General features: G+C 56.9%; 1 protein-coding gene across 2 annotated transcripts in view; it reads left to right on the forward strand.

Annotated features, from left to right (window-relative positions):
* Positions 1–21,688, forward strand: part of SH2B3 (SH2B adaptor protein 3) — a 38,681-nt gene that overhangs the window by 7,857 nt on the left and 9,136 nt on the right. For both annotated transcript variants that reach the window (XM_047697338.1, XM_047697339.1), the window contains exon 2: positions 3,315–4,103. In XM_047697338.1, the coding sequence (XP_047553294.1) occupies positions 3,342–4,103 (762 nt within the window). In that variant the 5' untranslated portion in view covers positions 3,315–3,341. The remainder of the gene's footprint in view (positions 1–3,314; positions 4,104–21,688) is intronic.

Below are 21,688 nucleotides of genomic sequence, written 5' to 3' on the forward strand. Positions count from 1 at the left end.
ATGCCTGATGTCTAGCAAGTACTTGGGCCACACCGCTCTTCTGTTGGGGGAACCGTAGGAGGTGTGGTTAGGAGGGCTGCCAGCCATCCCCCGGGCAGTGGGGAAGCCCAGAGCTGGCACACTGTTCCAGGAAGCCTCCTGCCGTGGTTGGGCCCTGCCATTGGGCATCGGGACTTGGGGGTGCCTGGGAGGTGGGTTGGCCCGGTGAGAGGTGGTTGTTAGGGGGGACTGGCCCCAATGCATCTCTTGCAGGGCCACGGGTTGCAAATGCAGCTGACTGCTTGCATTCATACATTCATTCAGTGGGCATTTACTGAGCTCCCGCTGCGTGCTAGGAACTGGGGCTGGAGCAGGGACCAGATTGGGAAGCTAATAGTCTGGTGTGGAGATAGCCACTAATTTAAAAAATAACAGCTATTAAAAAAAAAAAAAGGGGCGCCTGGGTGGCTCAGTGGGTTAAGCTGCTGCCTTTGGCTCAGGTCATGATCTCCGAGTCCTGGGATCGAGCCCCGCATTGGGCTCTCTGCTCAGCAGGGAGCCTGCTTCCTCCTCTCTCTCTACCTGCCTCTCTGCCTGCTTGTGATCTCTCTGTCAAATAAATAAATAAAATCTTAAAAAAAAAAAAAAAAAAAGATTTAAGGGCACCTGGGTGGCTCAGTGGGTTAAGCCTCTGCCTTCCGCCCAGGTCATAATCTCAGGGTCCTGGGATCAAGCCCCGCATCAGGCTCTCTGCTCAGCGGGGAGCCTGCTTCCCTCTCTCTCTCTGCCTGCCTCTCTGCCTACTTGTGATCTCTCTGTGTCAAATAAATGAATAAAATCTTTAAAAAAAATTTATTTATTTTAGAGGAGGGAGTGAACGCACTTGGTGGGAGGGCAGAGGGAGAGAATCTCAAGCAGACTCAACTGGGGGGGCTGGAGCTCACAACCCCAAGGTTATGACCTGAGCTGAAATCAAGAGTGGGACGCTTCACTGACTGAACCGCGCGTGGCTGTTGAATGCTAACATGTGATGGGTGTGCTGAAGGTCAAGTTCAGGACTTGACTCTGTGGGCTCATGGAAGGTTCTCGCGTGTGAAGTCGGAAGCCGGCTGAGAGCAGGCAGGGCTGAGGGGACACTAAAGGCAAGGCCCAGAGGCTGCAGCCAGCATGTGATGCTGCACACACAGGGTCTCCTAGAGGAGCAGGAGCTTGGGTCTGGAGTCTGAGAGCTTTCTGGGCCCCCTAACCTGTGAGAACAGTGCTTGCCTCACCCGTGTGGTTGCATGGGCGTAGCCATGGGGTTAACTAAGGACAAATCACACACACACAGGCCCTCAGCAGCAGGGCGGTTTTCTGGGCAGTGTGGGGGCCAAGGGCACATGTTCTTCCCCTCCCCTTCTGCCTGGCAGCCTTCGTGGACTACTGTGGGCAAAGTGCTTACTACGAGGAGGTCTCCACCTTCCTCACTGATGCAGACACTTGCTCTGCACTGCCTGGGGCAGGCCGTCACTGCAGGGTCCCCAGTGTGGCCCAGGGAGGGCAGGACAGCGCAGCCCTCACTGTCCTGTAGCTTCCCTGCAGGCCTGCCCCACCCCGCCCCTGCATATAGATAGAAGGTATATGTGCTGTGGGGTGTGGTAGAAGGAATCTTGGTCTCCAGGTCCTGGTCTCCACCTTGAGTGCCTCTCAAGGACTCCTTATAACCATTTAATGAAGTGGGTACCATGGTGCTCCGCATTTGACAGATGAGGGAAGTGGGGTTCAGAGAGGTCCAGTCAGGTGTCAGAGGTCACACAGCCTCCACATATGTGTATAGTATAGCTTGGTGCAAGCATGGTGCCTGGCACAGAGTAGACCCTCAGTAATAGTTTTTTATTGGGGAGGGGGCATGGTGGTAGAATGAGCAGCCGTCTTTATGTCGTTCTCAAAGGGGCCCAGGCCCAGCCAGGCTTAGTTGGAAGGACAGCATTGATTGTAACTAGAGAGGTCCAGGTTCAGCACCTCGGACAGCAGAGGGTGGGGGGCTTCTACCATTTTGATTGTGTGGTGCTGAAGAAGGAGCCATGGGGGTAGGAGGAGAAAGGAGCCCCAGGTGGGATGTGTAGGCAAGGGTCTGCCTGTCCTGACATCCCCCCCCTCATCAGAGCAGGAAATAACCTTTGCACTCCTTTGTGAGTCTTGTTAATTCCTTTTTATTTGTCGTTTTATATTTACTTTTATTGACACCAATGATACACTCTCATTGTAAAATTTTTTTTATTTTTTTTAAAGATTATTTATTTATTTATTTGACAGAGATCACAAGTAGGCAGAGAAGCAGGAAACAGGCTCCCTGCTGAGCAGAGAGCCCAATGCGGGGCTCAATCCCAGGACCCTGGGATCATGACCTGAGCCGAAGGTAGAGGCTTTAACCCACTGAGCCACCCAGGCACCCCTCATTGTAATATTTAAATAGTAACAGCCAGACTTTAGTAGGCTTTTCCTAAGTTCTAACGCCTTTACATTTATTAACTCAGTGAATCCTTGTAACACTCCTATAAGGCAGGTACAAGTGTGTTCCCCATTTTACAGATGGGGAAACAGAGAGAAGTCAGTAACTCACCCAAAGTCAGGTAAAGAGTAAGTGGTGGTGCTGGCGTTTGAACCCAGGCTCAGTGTTCTCAACCATAGAGACATGTAGCAGCAGTGTTCCTTGGTACTTGAATCCCAAATCCGGTTCTTCCCCCAGAAGTCACCACTGTTTTCAGCAGCTTTGCTCCAGCCACACCTTTCTTGCCCACCACTTAAACACATTTACATGGACATCAAAATTGGTAGTTCGGTTTTGTGTGTGTTCACGTATATGGGATCACAGAATCTGCATTGTTTCATGGTCTGCCTTGGGGATCTCCCCGGGGTGGCAGCGCAGACCTTCCCCTACCTTGTCCACTGCTGCAGAATACTCCAGCCTGCAGATGCAGCGCTGTTTGCTTTACCAGTCTCTGATGGGCATTTAAGTTGTATAAACACCGAAGTCGGACACATCCGGGGATTGTCTTATACCTACCTCTCTGCACAGGCAAGCAAGCATTCTCTCGAATACCTGAGAGTGGAATTCCTGGGTCTGAAATGCACCCTGCCAAACTACCCTCCAAAAAGGCTGTATCATTCCGAGCACTGGCAGCATTGTAGGGAAGTGACCATTTCGCTGCACTTTCACCAGCACCGGGTATTATCGGTGACTTCCGATTTTCTGACGTTGTGCCTGGTGAATAACCTGTCTCGCGGTGGCGGGTTTAAGTAGTCGTTTGCTCAGCGGCTCACTCCTTTGTCGCCCACCCCTCTTTGTCTTTCAGCCTGGCCGCCCCACCTCGGTCTCCGCCATGAACGGGCCCACCCTGCAGCCCTCTTCGGCCTCCTCGCCCTCCTCATCGGCCGCCGCGACGTCGTCACCGTCCCCGCGGGGCTGGAGCGAGTTCTGCGAGCTGCACGCGGTGGCCGCGGCCCGGGAGCTGGCCCGGCAGTACTGGCTCTTCGCGCGCGAGCACCCGCACCACGCGCCCCTGCGCGCCGAGCTCGTGTCGCTGCAGTTCACCGACCTCTTCCAGCGCTACTTCTGCCGCGAGGTGCGCGAGGGCTGGGTGCCCGGGCCACCGGGGTCCCGGGCCGCGCCGCCTGCGCGTGACTACCGGGACACGGGCCGCGGGCCCCCGTCCAAGGCCGAGGCGGCCCCGGCCGAGTCGGGCCCGGGTCCCGCCGCCCCCGCGCTGCCCAAGGCCCGTAGCTCGGAGGAGCTGGCCCCGCCGCGACCGTCCGCCGCCTGCACCTTCCAGCATCTGCGCCACAGCCTGCGCCACATCCTGCGCCGCGGCTCGGCCGGGGAGCTGCCGGCCGCCACCGGGGCCGCGGGGGAGGCGGGGGAAGGCCCGGCCCGCTCCGGCCTGGCCAGGAAGCTCCTGCCCTGGAGCCTGGCCCGCGAGCCGCCGCCCGAGGCCCTCAAGGAGGCGGCGCTGCGCTACAGCCTGGCAGACGAGGCGTCCATGGACAGCGGGGCGCGCTGGCAGCGGGGGCGGCTGGCGCTGCGGCGCGCCCGGGGCCCCGACGGCGGCGCGGACCGCGTGCTGGAGCTCTTCGACCCGCCCAAGGTAAGCTCCCCGGCGACAGCCCCGCGGGCGGCTGCACGCGCCCGGAGGGAAAGCATGCCTTGGAAAAAGTGAGGCGTTTCTTTCAGGCGGTTTAGGATTTGCGGAGAGGGTGCAGAGATGGCCCGGGGTTCCCTCGGACGCCCCACGCAGCCGTGCCTGACCTTAGCGGCTCGCGTTACTGCGGCATGTGCCTAACCGAGGCAGCGCGCGCCTCGTGGTGGTTTTTCTGTTCCAGCATATTCTGTATTCGATTCGGTTGTCGTGGTGTCTCTTTAGGGGCCTCACGGCTTTGACAAGTTCTCAGGCTTTCCTTGTTTCTGATGACGGTTTTGAGGAGTAGTGGTCAAGGATTTTGTAGAAAGTGCAGAGACACCATAGATGGGCATCACGGGGACTGTGACAGGGCCCTCTGGTCCTTGACACCCCTGACCCAGGTGGACCATGACCAAGAGGAGGGTGTTCTCTAGGGGGGGTTGAAAACCATCGTTTTGATTCCTTTGCATGTCTCATGATTGGTGGATGTCTTATTTCAAGTGTTAAAAATTCTCTGTGTTTTTCCACAACTTAATTCAGCTCTGCAGGTGAGGCTGGAGGCTTAAGGGGTTCCAAACACCTGACAAGCTCTATCTTGGACTCAGGTGTATCAAATTGATGCGACCACGTGGCTTTCATTTGATTCCTTTCTCTTTCTGTCATGCTGCTGGAAAGTGAGCAAGGCACATGTGATCCTAGCCCCCGGAGGGTCCCGGTCTGAATGGTGGAGAAACTTAGTTATTCATTCATTTAACAGATGTTTACTGAGCACGGACCGTGTACACAGATGCTGATGCTGGGGTCCTGGCATCTTAGTGGGAGCCACTGGGCAAGAAACCTACAACCAAATAGGGAGTTATAAATGCTGCACAATGTTATAAAGGAAGAGCAGTGGGGCCTCTGGGAGTATCTCTGAGGGGTCCCAATTTGGTGGTTGGGATCGGGTGTTGCCAAAGAATCCCCTTGTGTGACGTAACCTTTGGCGCTGTGTCCCGGGCGTTCAGGGTAGAGGGTGAGCGAACGGGAAGCCCCACGAGGGTGGCCATGTTCACACACACCCAAGTCACCCAACACCCAGAGGGCTCCCTCCGGCTGCCTGTCAGTAACCCAGGCCACCCCCTCCTCCCACAGACTCCTATTCCATGGATTACATTTCTCTGTTCTTGAACTTGATACAAATGGAATCACGCAGCATGTTGCCTTTTGCGTCTGCTCCTTTGGCTCAGCAGAATGTTGTAGAGGCTTGTTTGTGCTCTCCTGTGCGTCAGGAGCTTGTTCCTATCTCGGTACTGCAGGGAGCTTACACCCACCTGTCGGTGGTATTTGGATCGTTTCTACTTTGGGACTTTTAGGAATAAAATTCATAAAAGCTACGAAATTCCCAAATAGTTCCCTGTGGAGACGTGTGCGTCCATTTCTCTCAGGGAGATTCCTAGAGGCCTTGCTAGGTCATGTGGCAAGTGCATGTTTATCAGAAACGTCTGTATTTTTTCCAAAGTGGCTGCAAGATCTTCTGTCCCCGCCAGCAGTGTATGAGAGTCTTTTTCCGTCCCACCCCTCCCGGTGGCTGTGTATACCCGGTGCTCACTGTAGCTTTAATTTGCATTTCCCTGATGACTCATGAGGTTAAGCACCTTTTCATATGTTTATTGGCCACTGGAATTAACTCTTTTATGTTTTTGCTTATTGTTTTTATTGAGTTGTCTCTTCTCATAGGAGTTTTCATATATGCTGGATATACTTCCTTGTTTTGTAAATATCATCTCGAACTCTGTGGGTTGCCTTGTTTCTTCTTTAATGGAATCTTTCCATGAACACAAGTTAAGTCCGGCTTATCAGCTGCTTTCCTTACAGTTATCGCTTTTTGTGTCCTGTTTAAGAGAATTTTATCCCCCCCGGGGTGATGAAGATCTCCTTTTTTTTTTTTTTTTTTTTTTAAAGATTTTATTTATTTATTTGACAGAGAGAGATCACAAGTAGGCAGAGAGGCAGGCAGAGAGAGAGGAAGGGAAGCAGGCTCCCTGCTGAGCAGAGAGCCCGATGCGGGACTCCATCCCAGGACCCCGAGATCATGACCTGAGCCGAAGGCAGCGGCTTAACCCACTGAGCCACCCAGGCGCCGCGCCCTCTCCTGTCTTTTCTTTTGGAAACTTTATTGTTTGGGTCTTCACATTTTGGACCAAAATCCATCTGGAATTAGTTTTGATGTACAGCGTGAGGTAGGAGTCATGATTCTTCCATTTGTTCCAGCACGATTTGCTGATGTGACCAGCTTTTCTCTTTTGGATTGCAATGCTGCTTTTATCCTAAATCCAGTGTCCATTGGTGTGCTTCTGGAAGACTCTCCCTTCTGTTCCACTGGCCCATGTGTCTGTCCTTAGGCCAACACTATCCTGTCCTAATTACCAAAGTGTCCTAGTGAGTATTGAGCTGGTGACTTTTGGACCAGTCTTAATCCTGAGTGAAGAATTTCTCAGTGTCAGGGCACCTGGCTGGCTCCGTCGGTAGAGCATGTGACTCTTGATCTCGGGGTTGTGAGGTCGAGCCCCAATTTGGGTGCAGAGATGACTTAAAAATTAAATCTTTAAAACGAAAAAAACTCTCAGTGTTTCAGGCAGAGGGAGGAGCACAAACAAAGGCCCTGAGGTGGGTAGGCATTCTGTGCGTTTTGAAGAATATAACAGAAGAGGCCTGGGTGGTGGGCACAGAGAGGGAAGATGGGGCATGGGGCGTATGTGTGGTTAGAGGGTCCCGTGAAGAGTTAGCGTTTTATTCCAAACACAACGGGAAGCTGTTGGAAAATGCGAGTGCAGATAAAAACTGTTTTCTCATCATTTTTAAAGTCTTGAGGTTATGACACCGTGAAAGGCAAATAACATCCCCAACACGTGGTCTTATCTGTGTGACAGCACGGGGTCCCTATAAAACTTCACTTTCAAAATAGCTTCTGGGGTGCCTGGCTGGCTCAGCCGGAGGAGTGTGCGACGCTTGATCCTCGGGGTCATGAGTTTGAGCCCCATGTTGAGGGTAAAGAACACTAAATAAATACTTCAAAAAATACAAGTAAAAAATAAATTAAAAAAACTTCTGCTTAAAGCAAACCATCTTGGAAAACCAGGTGTCGGGAGTCAAGTGGACCTGAGTTTAAATAATGACTTAACTTTTTTCCCAGCTCTGGGGCCATAGGCTAGTGATAGCCCCTCTCTGAGCCTCCTCTGTACAATGGGGCTACTCACAGTTTCGCCTTGTGGAGTTGTTGCGTTAACTGGGTAGCCCCTGGCCCGGGGAGCACTCAGTGTTAGTGCTTCTTCTTGTCATGGTGGTGGTCATGGTAATGACTTTGGGACTGAGAACATTTTATTCCCAGTGCTGGTCTGGGTCCTCAGTGCCCAACTGAGAGGCACAAATGTTGTGTGTGGTGGTCTGGCCCTGGTGAAGTCGAGGCCTGGAGGAGGGCAGCTAGGGCCCTAGGGCTGTGTCGTAGGCTCGGTGGTTGGTCCAAGACCTGGGGTGTCCTCCACAAAGTGAGCTGCCCTATTAGGGCCTCTCCCAGCCCCTGCACCGAGTATCTGGCTTGATGGAGCAGCCCAGCTCCAGCAGCTTCCAGCAGCCCCCCCACTGTGTTTGGAACAGTCTAGGGGCTGTTTCTGAATGTTTCCTTGGAGCGTCCAGGCTCCAGGCTGAGGATTCTTAGACTCTAAGTCTTAATGGAATGTGCCTGCCAGGTGGGCAGTCTTGACCTCTGAGCCTGGAGTTGTTCAAAGGAGCAGCTTTGAACAGAAGGCAAAGGAAGGCTGCAGCTTCGACAGCCGGTGGGTGGTGGTGAAGGGCCTGGGCTCTGGGCTCATGCCCACCATGGCCCTTGCACGGTGCCGAGCACCAGCTTGGAGAAGGTCCCGCTGCATAGAGCAGGCTGAGGTTTGGAGGATATGAGCTGAGACAGGGCAGCTGCCCAGAGACATGTTCCTTGGGCCTCAGCCAAGCAAATGCCACCCAGAATCTGAGGCCCGGGAACCAAGGACTCATGGGTCCTCAAGACTCACCTCTGCTTCTGACCAGCTGTGTGACCCTGGCTGACCTCGTCCCCACTCAGCCTCCTTCTGTTCACCTCTAAGCAGGGGTAAAAGCCCCTCGGGGTCATGATGAGGCTCTCAAGGGGGGCTTCTTGCTAATGGGGGTGTAAGTGGAGTCCGGAGCCAGGCTGCTGGCGGGGGTGGAGGGTGTGGCTGGAGGGTGGTTGGAGGAGACATTTGTGGCTATTTCCAGTGTCCAAAGATGGGTGGTTATGGCCATCTCTGGTTTCAGTGGCAACCCTGTGGGTGGGCGGGAGACAGGCCTCTCTTCTGGGTGTTCACCTTCAGGAGAAGGCTGGGGATTGATGGTGGTCCTCAAAGTAGTCCTGCCCCTGGAAGGAGGTGATGTCTGAGATGAGGAAAGGTGCCAATTCTGAAAGATCTGGGTGTAGGAGTCCCAGGTCAATGAAATAGCAAGAGCAAAGGCCCTGGGGTGTCTATGAATCAGGAGACTTTGAGGAATGAACAAGTGGCCGGGGGCTGGAATGGAGGGAACAAGCACAGAAAAGGTTGGAAAGGTGCTGGGGCTGGGTTAGGTGGGGGCCATGTGGCCATAGGGAGGACTTGCGGGTCTCACACTATCAGCAGTGGCATGATTCTTCTCCTATGAGACCTTCTGGTCTCCATCTCCACTCGTCCTATGGCAACTCCCCCTCCTCAGACATCTGAGTCCCAGGGTTGGGCTAGAATTGGCGGGGGGGGGGGGGGGGGCAGCATATTTACTATCTTGCCTGGGCACCTGCTATGTGCCGACCATTGCCCTAAATACTTGACCCGAAGTCCCTACCCGTGAGGTCAAGTCCACTGACCCATTTGACAGGGGAGAAACTAAGTTCTGGGAGAGGCAAAGGGACTCGCTCAGGGCCATGCACCTGAGGAGACAGGAACACTGATCATAAGGGGCTCCCACCTCCAAACCCCTGGCCACGCTCTTCAACTGCTCACTGGAGCCCGAGCCCGTGGAGTGTCAGCCCCCCCGCCAGGCCAGGCCTGAGACATGCCATTGTACTCAGCAGTTAAAAAACAAAGTTGGATTGGTTACCAATATTTAAAAACATAAAATTTAGAGATTTCACAGAAGAATCCAGATTTCTGGTTTTTCTTTTTTAATTTTTTTTTAAGATTTTATTTGATAGAGATCACAAGTATGCAGAGAGGCAGGCAGAGAGAGAGGAGGAAGCAGGCTCCCCGCTGAGCAGAGAGCCCGATGCGGGGCTCGATCCCAGGACCCTGGGATCATGACCTGAGCTGAAGACAGAGGTTCTAACGCACTGAGCCACCCTGTTGCTCCATAGATTTCTGGCTTCTCTTATAAAGTCAGTGGATAAGCAGGGACCTGGGTGGCTCAGTCCGTTGAGTGTCTGACTTGATTTCTGCTCAGGTTGTGTCCTCAGGGTCATGGGCTCGAGCCTCACCTTGGGCTCCCTGCTTGTGGGGCCTCTGCTTGAGATTCTTGCTCCCTCTGTCCCTCTCCTTCCCCTCCCCCCAACAAATAAATAATCTTAAAAGAAAAAAACCAGGGGCGCCTGGGTGGCTCAGTGGGTTAAGCCGCTGCCTTCGGCTCAGGTCATGATCCCAGAGTCCTGGGATCGAGCCCCGCATCCGGCTCTCTGCTCGGCGGGGAGCCTGCTTCCCCCTCTCTCTCTGCCTGCCTCTCTGCCTACTTGTGATCTCTGTCAAATAAATAAATACAATCTTTAAAAAAAAAAAAAAAAAACCAAACCTGTCAGTGGATCCAGCAGAGCCAGGCCGGCATCACAGGGCATGGACCCAGCCTATGTGCTGTGGAGGGAGAGCCTGGCAGGAGGCGGTGGGCAGACGGGGCGGGGAGGGGAGAAGGAAGCGAAGCAGCCACTGGGCCAGGCCCTCCCCTGGAGCTCAGGGTCCATTTTCAGATGGAGCACAACCAGGCCGGCCATAGCATTTGGGCTGGCTCTCTGCTCTTTAGGGCCTCAGTTTCCCCATGTATCCAGGCCTTAGTTGGCTGAAATGGTCTCAAAGCCCCGTCAGGTCTGGGGGCTGAGCCTCAGTTTCTCTCCTCTGCACAGCAGGGGTGTTGGTGGAGTTCTAGCTGCGGTCAGTAAGTAACCTGTTCGCCGACATTTATTTGGTGCTTGTTATATACGCGGGACTTTACTGACTTGGCTAGCTGAACCCTCACAGCGGCCCTGTGAGAGCTCCGGAGTTGCCCCCATTTCACAGATGAGGAAAGGAGGTGAAGAATGATGACTTGGCTGAGGTCACACAGCTCGTGAGTGGCCAGATAGGGTCAGGAACCCTGGGAACCAGGCTGCCCCGGGTGCTGAGTGGGCCTTCAGCAGGACTTACTAGCACTAGTGGCCCCATCGGGGTTGCGGGGGGCCGCTGTTCGGAGCTCGCAACCCGGGAAAGGCTCCCTGTGACCACTTTGTCCAGTGCCCCCCCGGAGGGGGCCGGCCAGTGTCTCCTTCACCCCGCATGCTCTGACCTTGGCCTCTGCTGGCCTGGAGAAGAGGTAGAGGAAGGAGGCGGGGGGACACCTCAGCCAATAGCCCTGAGCATCCCCATATACACTATAGGCCTCAACTAGCCCCAGGAGGAAGTGGTCTGGTTGGGAGTAGCTGTGCTGCTGGTCCTGGGGCACCTGGGGGTGGGCCGGTTGGACACTGTATGTTCAGAGCCGTTCCCACTCGCCTGGGGCAAGCGACTCAGCCTTTCCGGGCTTTGGTTTCCCCATCTGTGAAATGGGGATGGTCACAGCACCTGCCCGTGGGGTTGCTCACGTGGCAGAGGCCACGGATGCAGTGTGTGACTGGGTGGCTGGGGGCGGCCTCAGGCCCCTGCATCCAGGCAGCAGACCTCCCTGGGGTGCCTGGAAGCCCTCTGGCCGCGCTGTCACAAAGCCCATTGTCCAGCGGGGGACAGTCTGGGGGACCCAGTTTGTGACAAGAGGTCCCCAGGCCTTGAGCCCCCTCTGCTCCTCAGCCGCGCCCACTGTGTGTCCGGGAGGAGGCGGAGTTGCAGGTCTGGTGGTTCTTGGAGCCTGTGCAGCCACAGGGGCTCTGGCCGCCCAGGTGCTGGCCGGGCCCCCCACCCCCGGGGGGCACGCTGCGGCTGAGGGCGCCACTGTAGGAGCCTGTGGCTGCTCACTGTCCGATCAGGTTGGCATTGGCACAGCGCCTGCCTTCCAGGTAGGGAAACTGAGGCTGGGAGAGGCAGAGGGAGCCACAGTGTGGATGCCGGGGGCCTGAGCCTGGAGCTCGTGCCCCTGAGTGTGGGAAAGAGGAAGCAGAGAGAAAGGGATGTCCGCCGGAGGCCTGGCGGTTTCCTCTCGGAGGCAGGAGGAAGAGGAGGAAGAGGAGGAGGGCCGGGCAGGAAGCGGCCAGGCGGGAGGGGGCACCCTCCCTTGGCTCAGACAGACCTCGGTTTGAGTCCTGCCTCTGCCCCCCTCTGAGCTGTGTGACCTTGGGAAAGGCACTCGGCCCTCTCTCACTGTGCCTCAGTTTCCTCAAATATTTCCTAAAACTAGTGGCGTGACGGCCCTCACCTGTGGGGAGCTGAGAGGGGCGGCCGAGCTGCTGTCCACGGAGCACCTGAGGGCGCCCCGCACCGCCAGCAGAGCTGAGCTGTGGTTGTGTCATTACCAACATTGGTTGCCGATCTGACACACGGTGGGGGCGGGGGGTGGCGATGAAGCCATCTCACCGGTGAGGAACCAGGCACAGAGAGGTAGAAAGACTTGCCCAAGGCCACACAGCTGGGAGGCGGAAGAGCCAGGAACAGCATCTGCTATAGGCCTGCCAAGGCCAGGGGTTTGCGTTTCGGCCCCCCAACAGGTGGAGAAGTCACCCACCCCTCACTGCCAGCCCTGTAGACCTTCGTGGGCCAGGCAGAGACACTGTGTTCCCTGGGGACAGATGGGAGTGCCAGAGGCCAGTGGCGCCCCAGTCCCACCCTCTCCCAGGATGACCAGAGGCAGAGGGCTCCCCCAGTGAGAATGGGGTTCCTGTCCTTGCTCTGCTCTGGGCTGCTTTGGGCCCCGGCCGGGTCCCCACCCCTCTCTGAGCTGTGAAATGGGCAACAAAGGGGCTTGTTCTGGGCCTTCCGGGACTGGTGGGGGAAGGAAGGAAGGGGTGGTGGTGGGCCGGGCTCCCGTGGGGGCCCCGAAGGCACACACAGCTGCCCCTTACTGGGGCTCCGTGTCAGATCATTTCTGAAGAGTAGTTTGCCGCTCAGAAGAAACCCCTGACCATGCTGACACCGCGGGCAGATGGTATCGGTGTTTCCTTTCAGCTCGAATTCTGTGAATCCACACGCTAGAAAGTGCTCCTGACTCCAGCAGGGGGAGGGCGGCGGACCACGTTGGTTTATCCTCACCCTCTGCCCCCAGCGCCTCTGGGGGTGCTTCACCTGCTCCCCAGGGCCCTTCACCAGCTTCCTGGAAGTGCACGTTCGGTTTTCGTTCGTTCGGGGGACGGCGGACTGGGACAAGACCATCGCAGTAGTCTGGGCTGTGAGCGTGGCCGCTGGGGAGAAGGGTAGCAGGTGGATGGGTTTAGGCTCAGATCTTGACTCTCATGTCCTTGATATGTGACTTTGGGCCGAGAGCTTGGCCTTTCTGAGCCTCAGTTTCCCATTCTAGAAAGCGCAATGTCAGTATGTGGCATTTTGGGGGTGACTGAGTCCAAAGCAGGCTCAGCAAGGGCACAGTGTGCTCCCACCCGAGAGGGCGCCACATCCCGGAGGTGGGTCCCTGGCTGCTGTCCTGGGGCTGGGCCCCACCGTGGCCGTCCTGGGCACCAGCTGGCAGCCCCAGCGAGCCAGGCAGGCCGCTGCTGGAAATCCCCCACCCACGTCTTTGTGAATGGAAAAGGAAACCAAAATGCACAAGAAGAGATCTCCGTGCTCTGAGCCACCGGCCTTTGGTGGTGATGGGGGGGTGGGAGCTTCCTTCCCCAAGGCAGGAGGGGCGGCCTCAGCTTCCTTTTGGGGGCCCCCACACCCCTTTTTCCTATCTCCCCTCTGTGCTGGGGAGGAGGCCAGTGTTGTCCTCCGGCCGTGGACTCCGCTGATATCTCAGGGTCTGGCACCAGTGGGTGACACCATCCACAGGGACGACCGAAGCAGCACCCGCCACCAGGCCTCGGGAGCCTCCCTCACTTGGGGCTGAAGTGGGGGGTCCTGGCGCTGGCCGAGGCGGGGGTGCTGCGAGCCCGCAGGAACAGCAGCGGAGGGAGAAACTGGTCTCCAGGGAATCGTGCAGCACCGAGGGCCCCGGCTCTGTCTCATCTGAACCGTCACGTAATCTAGGAAACTCTCTAATTTGCCGAGAGCCTCCACGTTTGAGCTCCTCCTGGTTTGGGTTTTGCATTTTCTGCTAATAAAGCTCATGGCAGAGACTGTAGAGCATTAACTGAAGACAGCCTCCGAGCCCCGCACCTGGAGAGAACCAGCATTTTCCATCTTGGCAGAAGTCTTGGTGACCTTTCTTCTTGCGTTTCCTAACTTTCCCCCCTCTGAACTGCAGTCCTTCCAGCATTCTCTCCTCCTTCTTTCTGAGCTTCTCTCTGGAGCCTGCTGTGCGCGCGGCGCGGGCGGACACCTTAGGACAAAAACCCCAGCCCCGGGGGGACGCACACTCCTCGTTCTGCTTTGTGACCTGCTTTTTTTTTTTTTTTTTTTCCCCACTTAACAGAGCTTGGACATTTTTCTGAACTATCTTCCAAGAATGTCTTTTTTTTTATACTGGCTATGCAATATTTCATTTACACAGAGAGGCTGTGATGTATTTAATATTATCCAGACTCCTAATTCAGCCATTTCTCACTTTCCTGCTTGGAGAGAGAACCGCGCGACATACACTCGTACATAAATCTTCGTGCCCAGCTCTCATTATTTCCTTAGGTTAACTTCCTAGAAAGGGAAGTGCTGAGTTGAAGGCTTTATGACAGCTTCTACAGCGCGCTCGCTGAGCTGTTTGCCTTTTTTTTTTTAAGATTATTTATTTATTGATTTATTTGAGAGCAAGTGAGGGAGAGAGCGTGAGCAGGGGGAGGGGCAGAGGGAGAAGCAGCCCCCCCCCCCCCAGCCACCAGCAGAGCCCCTGTGGACCCTAGGATCATGACCTGAGTCGAGGGGGGACCCTTAACCAACTGAGCCACCCAGGCGCCCTCTGAGCTTTACCGAGATGCAGTTCACAAGCAGGAAAATGAACTTACTTCAAGCGTACAGCGGCAGCTTTGGGTGTATTTACGGACTTGAGCAATGATCACCGTGATCTGATTTCATTACAACACTTTCGTCCTCTCAGATAGAGACCTTGCACCCATTAGCAGGCACTCCTCACTGTCCCCTCCCTCCGCCACTGGCCTGCTCTCGGTCTCTCTGCATTTGCCTATTAGGTTGTTTCTACGGACGTAGAATCCGAGAATTTGCAGGTCTTTTGTCACCAGCATCTTGTACTTGACGTCGCGTCTTCAAGATTCACCCGTGACGTGGCAGGTGTCAGCGCCCCACTCCTTCTATGGCTGAGTCCTATTCCATCGTGTGGACACACGACGTTCCGTCTGCCCATCAGTGAACGGACGTTGCGTCGCTCCCACTTTCTGGCACGTGGCGTGGCTCCCGTGCGGACGGGGCTGGGCTGCCGTGAACGTTCGTGTGTAACCTTCTGTGCAGACCTCGCGGGTTCATCTCCCTTGGGTGTCTGTCTAGGAGTGGCGCCGCGGGGTTATATGGTAATTCTCGGTTTCACATTTTACTGCCAGACTGTTGTCCGCGGCGGCTGCCCTGTTTTGTTCCCACCGGCAGCGGGCGAAGGCTCCAGCTTCTCCACATCCTTGCCAACTCTTGTTATCGGTCTTTTTTTGATTGTAATCGTCCTGGAGGTGTGAAGAGCTCTCTCTCATCGGGTTCTGATTTGCATCTCCCTGATGGTGACTGTGCTGAGCATTTTTTTCATGTGCTGAACTGGCCATTTCTATGCTGCTGATAGATCCTTTGCAGATAGCCTTGCAGAAGGGCTGGGGCCACTCACCTTCTCACCACCAGTGGGCCCAGCCCTGGGTATTGAAGACTTCTGCCAACTTCTAGGTGAAGTGGTTATCTTGCCCTTTCTGACTGCAGTGGAACAGACCATTTCTCCAAAATAAAAATATTGAATTCACATAATATTTCACCACAGGAGAGTGCAGTGCATTGGCTTTTACTATATTCGCTGTGTGCACAATCACCACTGCTAATTCCAGAACATTTCTGTCGCCCCAGAAAGAAACCCTGTACCTATTAGCAGTCAGTCCAATTTCCGTCCCCACCCTCCCCAACCCCTGGCAGCCATTAGTCTACTTTCTGTCCCTGTGGATTTGGACCGTTTCTCTTCCATTTCTTGGTCATACACACTTCTGTGACTTACAGGCCATTTACAACACTGTCTGCCTTTTTTCTTGTTGATATGCAAGAGCTCTTTACATGAGCATAAGCTGTCACATGCTGCTAATAATATTCCCCTGTTCGCCATTTGGCTTTTCAATTTCTATCCTGAGGTTCTTCATCTCTGGAGGTTTTTAAGTCTGGGCAATAAAATACAGTGATCTTTTCCCTTGGAGTTTTGTCCTTTGCTTTTTCTGCCTCAGGCCCCTCCCACCCTGGATCAGATAATTACTTGGGTTCTATTCCAGTTTTGTCTCGAGCTTTATTTTTCACTTCTAATTATTTAACCCATCCGGTTTCTATTCTTTCTGGCTGGTGTGATTTCCTGTTGTTTTCTGATGTCCGTGAGATGCTGTGTGTGCAGGCACATGGCACGGGGAGCGCTCACTGAACAGGCTCAAGGTAAGGGTGGCAAGTCTGTCGGACACGCTCAGAGGGGTGGGGGACCCCCGGGCGCTGTGCTGGCTGTGGCTGCGACCCGGCCAGCTCCTTGCTCTCGCCCGCGTTTCCATCCGGGGGCTCGGAGCCTTCCTGGCGCCCCTGCAGCCCCCCCGTGCCCCAGAGGCCATCGTTTCCGCCTCTTCCGAATCACCATTCTTCGAAGGCAGGAGGTGGGTCTCGGTGGTGACGGTGACGAGCCCCCCTCCGCCGCCGCCCTCCCCCACCCCAGGCCGCCGCCAGAGGCTGTTAGTTCTCAACCACAGCTTTTTCCACTCTCCGAGCCCCGGGGCTGCAGCTGAAGCCCGAGTTGCTGAGGGGAGGGGCTTCCCCCAGCGGCTCTGGCTTCACAGCAGGGCCCTTGATGGGCACCTTGTCCAAGGCCTTGGGGCCCGGGACCCCTCGGCCTGATGACACCCATGGTCATCACCTGCAGACTCAGGTGGGCCCATCTATGTTCGGGGGCAGGGGTGTCCAAGTCCGCAGGCGCACCCCACCGTGTGGCTGGAAGGCCCAGGTGGGCAGTGCCAGCTTTGACGCTTGGGCACAGCTGGACACATGGCTTGTCACTCTTGGAGCCATGGCTCTGTCTTGACCGCAGCGCCGCGCTCATGGCTTGGGGTGTCCCCGGGATGGAGGTGGCCAGGAGCAGTGGCACTGTGACAGGAGGGCATGGCCTGGGGCAAGGATGGATGGGGATGGGGCGCATTGGCCTTGGGGCTCTGCGGTCATGTGGGGGCGGGGACGATTCCTGGCGGGGTCTCCTGGAGCAGGATGTGGTCATTCAAGGTGTGGGCTGGTGGCAGCTGGTTTGCAGCGGGCGACGGGGAGGGCGGGGTAGAGGGGGGTTCTGGCTGGGTCCTGACCCCGCTCGGGACCATCTCTGGGCTTGCTGGCTGCCTGCTGAGCACTCCCAGACTAAGAGGCCATTTCCGTCCACAAGAATGTTCCAGGCCAGCCATAAACTGACTGAAGGTGGTGGTGGGTGACCAGCCCGTGAGGTCCTCAGGGTCTTTGCTCAGCTCCGGGGTCTGGAGAGTGCCTCTAACCTGCCACCCTGAGAGCCCAGGTTTGGGCCAGGAACGGTGCCCTGCGTGGGGGGCGCAGCTTGAATACAGGTGTGGAGGAGGGACAGCCAGGAAGGAGGTGTTGGCCAGTGAGGGTGGGGGGCCCTGGCTCCCTCCATTCCTGCCCTGTAAGGCTCGGTCCTGGGTGGTGCCAGGTGTGGTCACTTTTGTCACCCTGTTGGGGGGCGAGATCAGCTGACAAAGGTGCCGATGGACTGACTGGCTCCTTGGCTCATCTGTCCAGTCACGCCTACGAGTGGGAACGGCAGGTGTGGAACCTGCGGGGGTGGCCCCTCTTAAGCCATGGCCCCCCTAGGCTTGGGTGTGGCCCCTCCATGGGCAGGCCTTGGAGTGGAGGTTCACCCCCGTCCTCACAGATGGTTCCTCCACACTCGGCCACTCTGTGTCAACCAGGACTCCTGCATCTCGGAAGGGGGTCGAGTGAGTGTCGGGGAGATCCCAGGCCAGTTTGTTGGGGGGCTGTCTCCCTCTGTATGGGGGGGGTTCTCTAGCTCCAGGTGTTTGTCAGGGGGAGGTTGCTCTAGCATCTGGGAGCAGCTCTGTGTCCCTGTCCCTGTGATTTTGGGGGGGAAGGTGGGGGTCATCTCGAGAGGGGGCTTTGTGACTGTGTCACTGTGAGTTTGGCATGTGGGGGGAACCTTATGGGCATGAGGGGAGCTCACTGCAGGTGGGGCTTTAGACAGGCCCCCAGGCCCTGTCTCAGCATCTCTTGCTAATCACCTACACTATAGGGGCTCCTTGGGGCTTCTGAGGGTCCAAGAGTGGGCGAAGGGGAGGGCAGATGATGGGGACTGTGTCTCTAGCAGAACTATTGCACTTGAGGCGGGGGGTGTATCACTGTGTCTGTGCCTGCCCTTCGGGGGCTCTGGGGACTCTTGCCAGGGAAGGGGGTAAGCTGACTTGACCCCATGTGGGTTTTCCAGAAGTGTCTCCCATCCCTTTCCTGTTCCTCTGAAAGGGGCATAAGGCAAAGGTGCCAGACCAAGGGGGAGATCTGGATCATAGTGAACTGGTGAGTCTGGGGGACTCCTGTGTAGTCAGGTCACAGGCAGGTCTGCTTTCAGAAGCCCTAGGCGGTGGGTTCCATGATCATTCCCGTTTTACAGAGGAGGAACCAAAAGCACAGGAAAGCGAAGTGATTTATTCCGGGTCACCCCAGAGAGAAGTGGCTGAAGCAGGCCTTTGAAGGGCCTGTGGAGTGGGGTTTGGGGCCCCAGGAAGGAAGTGACCTGTGGTCTATAGTTCCAACACTTCTTCAGCCTTTAGCCCCGGAACAGGCTCATTGCCTCCACTTTGCCCCCAAAGGAGCTGGGGAACTGGGGGGGGGGGTGATAACTCACCACACCCCACATCTTCTGCTCCCCCACATTTTACCGACTGGGACCCCCGGCACCCAGCTCAAGCAAGTCCTCGGGGCCCGCCCCGTTGCTGGGCCCCACCTCCCAACAAGGTCTTGGTGCCCTGTCCCCACCCCCAGAGGAACTCCCAGTCGGACGGTGGGGGCAGCTGCCTCATCAGGAAATTATGGCCGGGCCTGATAAGACCCACGCGGAGGGAGAGGCACGGGAATCGCACTAACCACAACCGAGTGAGCAGAGAAGGCTCCCTGGAGGAGGGGAGGCTCCCTCTGCGGAGGCCACACTCTGGATCAGGCACCGCGGGGGTCCGAGCCCTGGCTCTCCGCAGCTCCTCTCTGTGGCTGGGGACAAGCGGATTCCGCCTGTCAGGCCCTCCCTCTCTCCATCTGTACCGGGGCGGGGTTACTGGTGCCGGGGTGGAGCGCCCCGAGTCTTGCTTGCGGCCAGCGCCCCCCTCCCCCAGCCAGCTGCAGCCCAGGGAGGCCCAGCTCACGTCCTGACTCCCTGTCCTCTGGTCCTCCCCCGACCACACAGTGCCTCGAAGTACGCTGTCCCTCCTCCAGAGCGTTCCCTTGGGTGGGGCTCCGCAGTGGAGGAGGGACCGTGGCCTGTGTCCCCCAGGCCCCAGCACTCAGGGCCAACTGGGTGCCCGGGCCGCTGCGTGACTAGACCAAGGCCCCAGCGGAGCCTGTTTCACAGGATGATAAATGCAGGGAAGGAAGTACGGGGGTTTCTGTGACGGGGACTGTGTATTTAGTCACTGGGATCAGGGAGGGCTTTCCTGTGGTGGCACATGGGTTGAGACCCAAATCTGCGAAGAGCTAGATTTGTGAAGCTGAGGGGGACGGCCTCCCCGAGGGAGCGGCAGGTGCAGCGGCCCGAGGCGGGTGCGCGCTTGGTCCCCTTCCCTTCCCGAAGGCGGAGGCCAGGGCTGTGCTCACAGTGGCAGCAGGCGAGCTCCGGGAGGTCCGAAGGACTAGGCGCTGCGGGGTCCTGCGGCCACGGGGAGGACTGGCGCTCCTCCTGGGGCGAGGGGAGGCCCACAGAGTGCTGAGCGGAGACAGGGTGGGGAGCAGCTGGACTCTGGACCCACCTGGGAATAGCCCAGGAAGGACTGGTGGGTGGCAGCTCTGTTTCAGCGCTGCCCACCTCCTGGGGGCTCGGGAGGTCACCCTGTTTTCTCGGCTCTCACTCTGTAGCTGGGGGTCCCCCGGAGCACCCGCTCTGCCCTCAGCAGCTGCCCTCCTCCGGATTCCAGCCCCCCCCCCCGCCCCCCGCCCCCCTCGGTCTGCCTCTGTGGGAGGAGCCTGGGGAGGGGGGTGAGGGAGGAGGCAGGGTCTGGCCTTCCCGCCCAGGACTCCCCTCAGGCGCCAGTGAGTTTCAGAGCCACCCAGGGCTCGGGTTAAAACACAGACGTCAGGCTCACTTGCGCGGGTTACAGGCCAGACTTGGGCTGTGATTAGTAACCCCCGGAGGTTTCCTGAGCCTTGGCGCCGCCCTTGTGAAGCGGGGATAAAGCACCGGCCCCCGGGTGGCTGGAGGGGCACAGATGGCCCCCCACTGCTTCCTGGGCAGACAACGGCCCAGAGCAGGGCATGGGGGGGTCTTCCCTCCACACTTAATGTTAGGGTTGTCCCTTACTCTGGGACAGTGACCTTCCGGCTGCCTTGGTCCTGGCATCTCTTCAATATGGTGCTCTTTTCTGTGAAATCGGAGAACAGTTTTAAATGGCGGTGGCTTATGAAGTCAAAAGTCCAGAAGCCACTGATGGGACAGCCCAGGCCGCAGTGCCTGACACCAAACAGGTGCTCCCAAAGGGGGTCCGCCAGCATTTGCAGCCCCAGGCAAGTCCCCTGCCATCTTATGGGTCTGGCCGTACCTTCTGGCCTCTGAGCAGTGGCTCTTGCTGTGCTCTTAGCCTCCAGCACCTTTCCTTCCACCTCTGCCACTCAGGGGTGCTCAGCAAACACTTAGAGCCGCTGACTCTGCGCCCTGCTGAAGGCAAAGCTGGAGAGAGGCGAAGCCTCCGGAGTTTATGGCGTAAAGTGGGGAGATAGCCGCGTGGGCCGACTGCGGTGAGAAGGGGGGTGGCGAGTAACAGGAGGAAAGCTTCAGAGAGCAGCCTTCGCTGCCCCGCAGACGGACTCTTCCGAAGGCCTGCGTCCGCCCTCCGGGGCCTTCCTGTACCCACCGCGCACTCCGTCACCAGCTTCTCGTGGGAGGGTGTGGCACTGTCGGGTCTTACGAGAGGGAAGACAAGCCGGACAGGGGTCACCTGTGCATAGAGGACGAGGCAGAGCTGAGACCCTAGGCCCGGGACGGAAAGGTTGCTGTGTGGCTGTTATGCGGGCCCCAGAGAGGTGTCTGAGTAGGACACCGGGTCACGGGAAGTCACGCTGAAGTCACGGGAACACACGTGTCCCTCAGGTTTCTCGGCTCCGGCACTTCCAGAGCCTTCCGCGGACTGTGCGTAGGATTCCCGGGCACTGGAGGCTGCCCTCTCTTGGGAAGAGTCCCTCTTTTGCACTGGCTGCCAGGTACCTCGGTGACAGTTAAGTGGCAAGTAGAACCCTCCTCTGTGTTCTAGCAGCTGTCTCCCTCCCACTGAGAGATCCTAAAATCTTCTTTGGAGGCGTGTGGGGGCAAGTAAGCCAGGGTATTCTCTTCACCTCGTACGTAGGCTGCTGTTTTGATACCATCAGTAAGACTCGATTGAGCACTTTCCATAGGGATGTTTCATCCTTTGTTCATTCATTCATCCAGGCCGCACCCATCCCGGGCTCTGGGTGGGAATGGGGGGACACTCAGCCATCCAAGACTAGGATCTGCAATTTGCTCTTTTAATTTTTCAAGCCGTCCTCCAAGACTACCTCCCATCCTCCCTCTGTTCCTGGGAGGTCAGCAGGATCTTTTTACTGTCCCCAGGTCACCAAGAGGAAACTGAGGCTGCGGTTAGTGCCATGCCCAAGATCCCAGAGGTACCAAGTGGTGGAGTTAGGACTCGTCTAACCACCTCGAGCAGGGCTCCAGGCCACTGAGAGGCTGCCTAGAGGGCACGGGTACTGGGGTGGAAACATGTGGCTTGGACCTAGACCTCCCAACTGTACACGGTCTCCTCCTTCCTGTGCCACTGCTGTTCTTTGTAGGAGAGGAGTGAGGGCCCAAAGCCCTGGGAGAGAGAAGTCTGC

This window comes from Lutra lutra, chromosome 12 (genome assembly GCF_902655055.1).
Source record: "Lutra lutra chromosome 12, mLutLut1.2, whole genome shotgun sequence".
Classification (NCBI taxonomy): domain Eukaryota; kingdom Metazoa; phylum Chordata; class Mammalia; order Carnivora; family Mustelidae; genus Lutra; species Lutra lutra.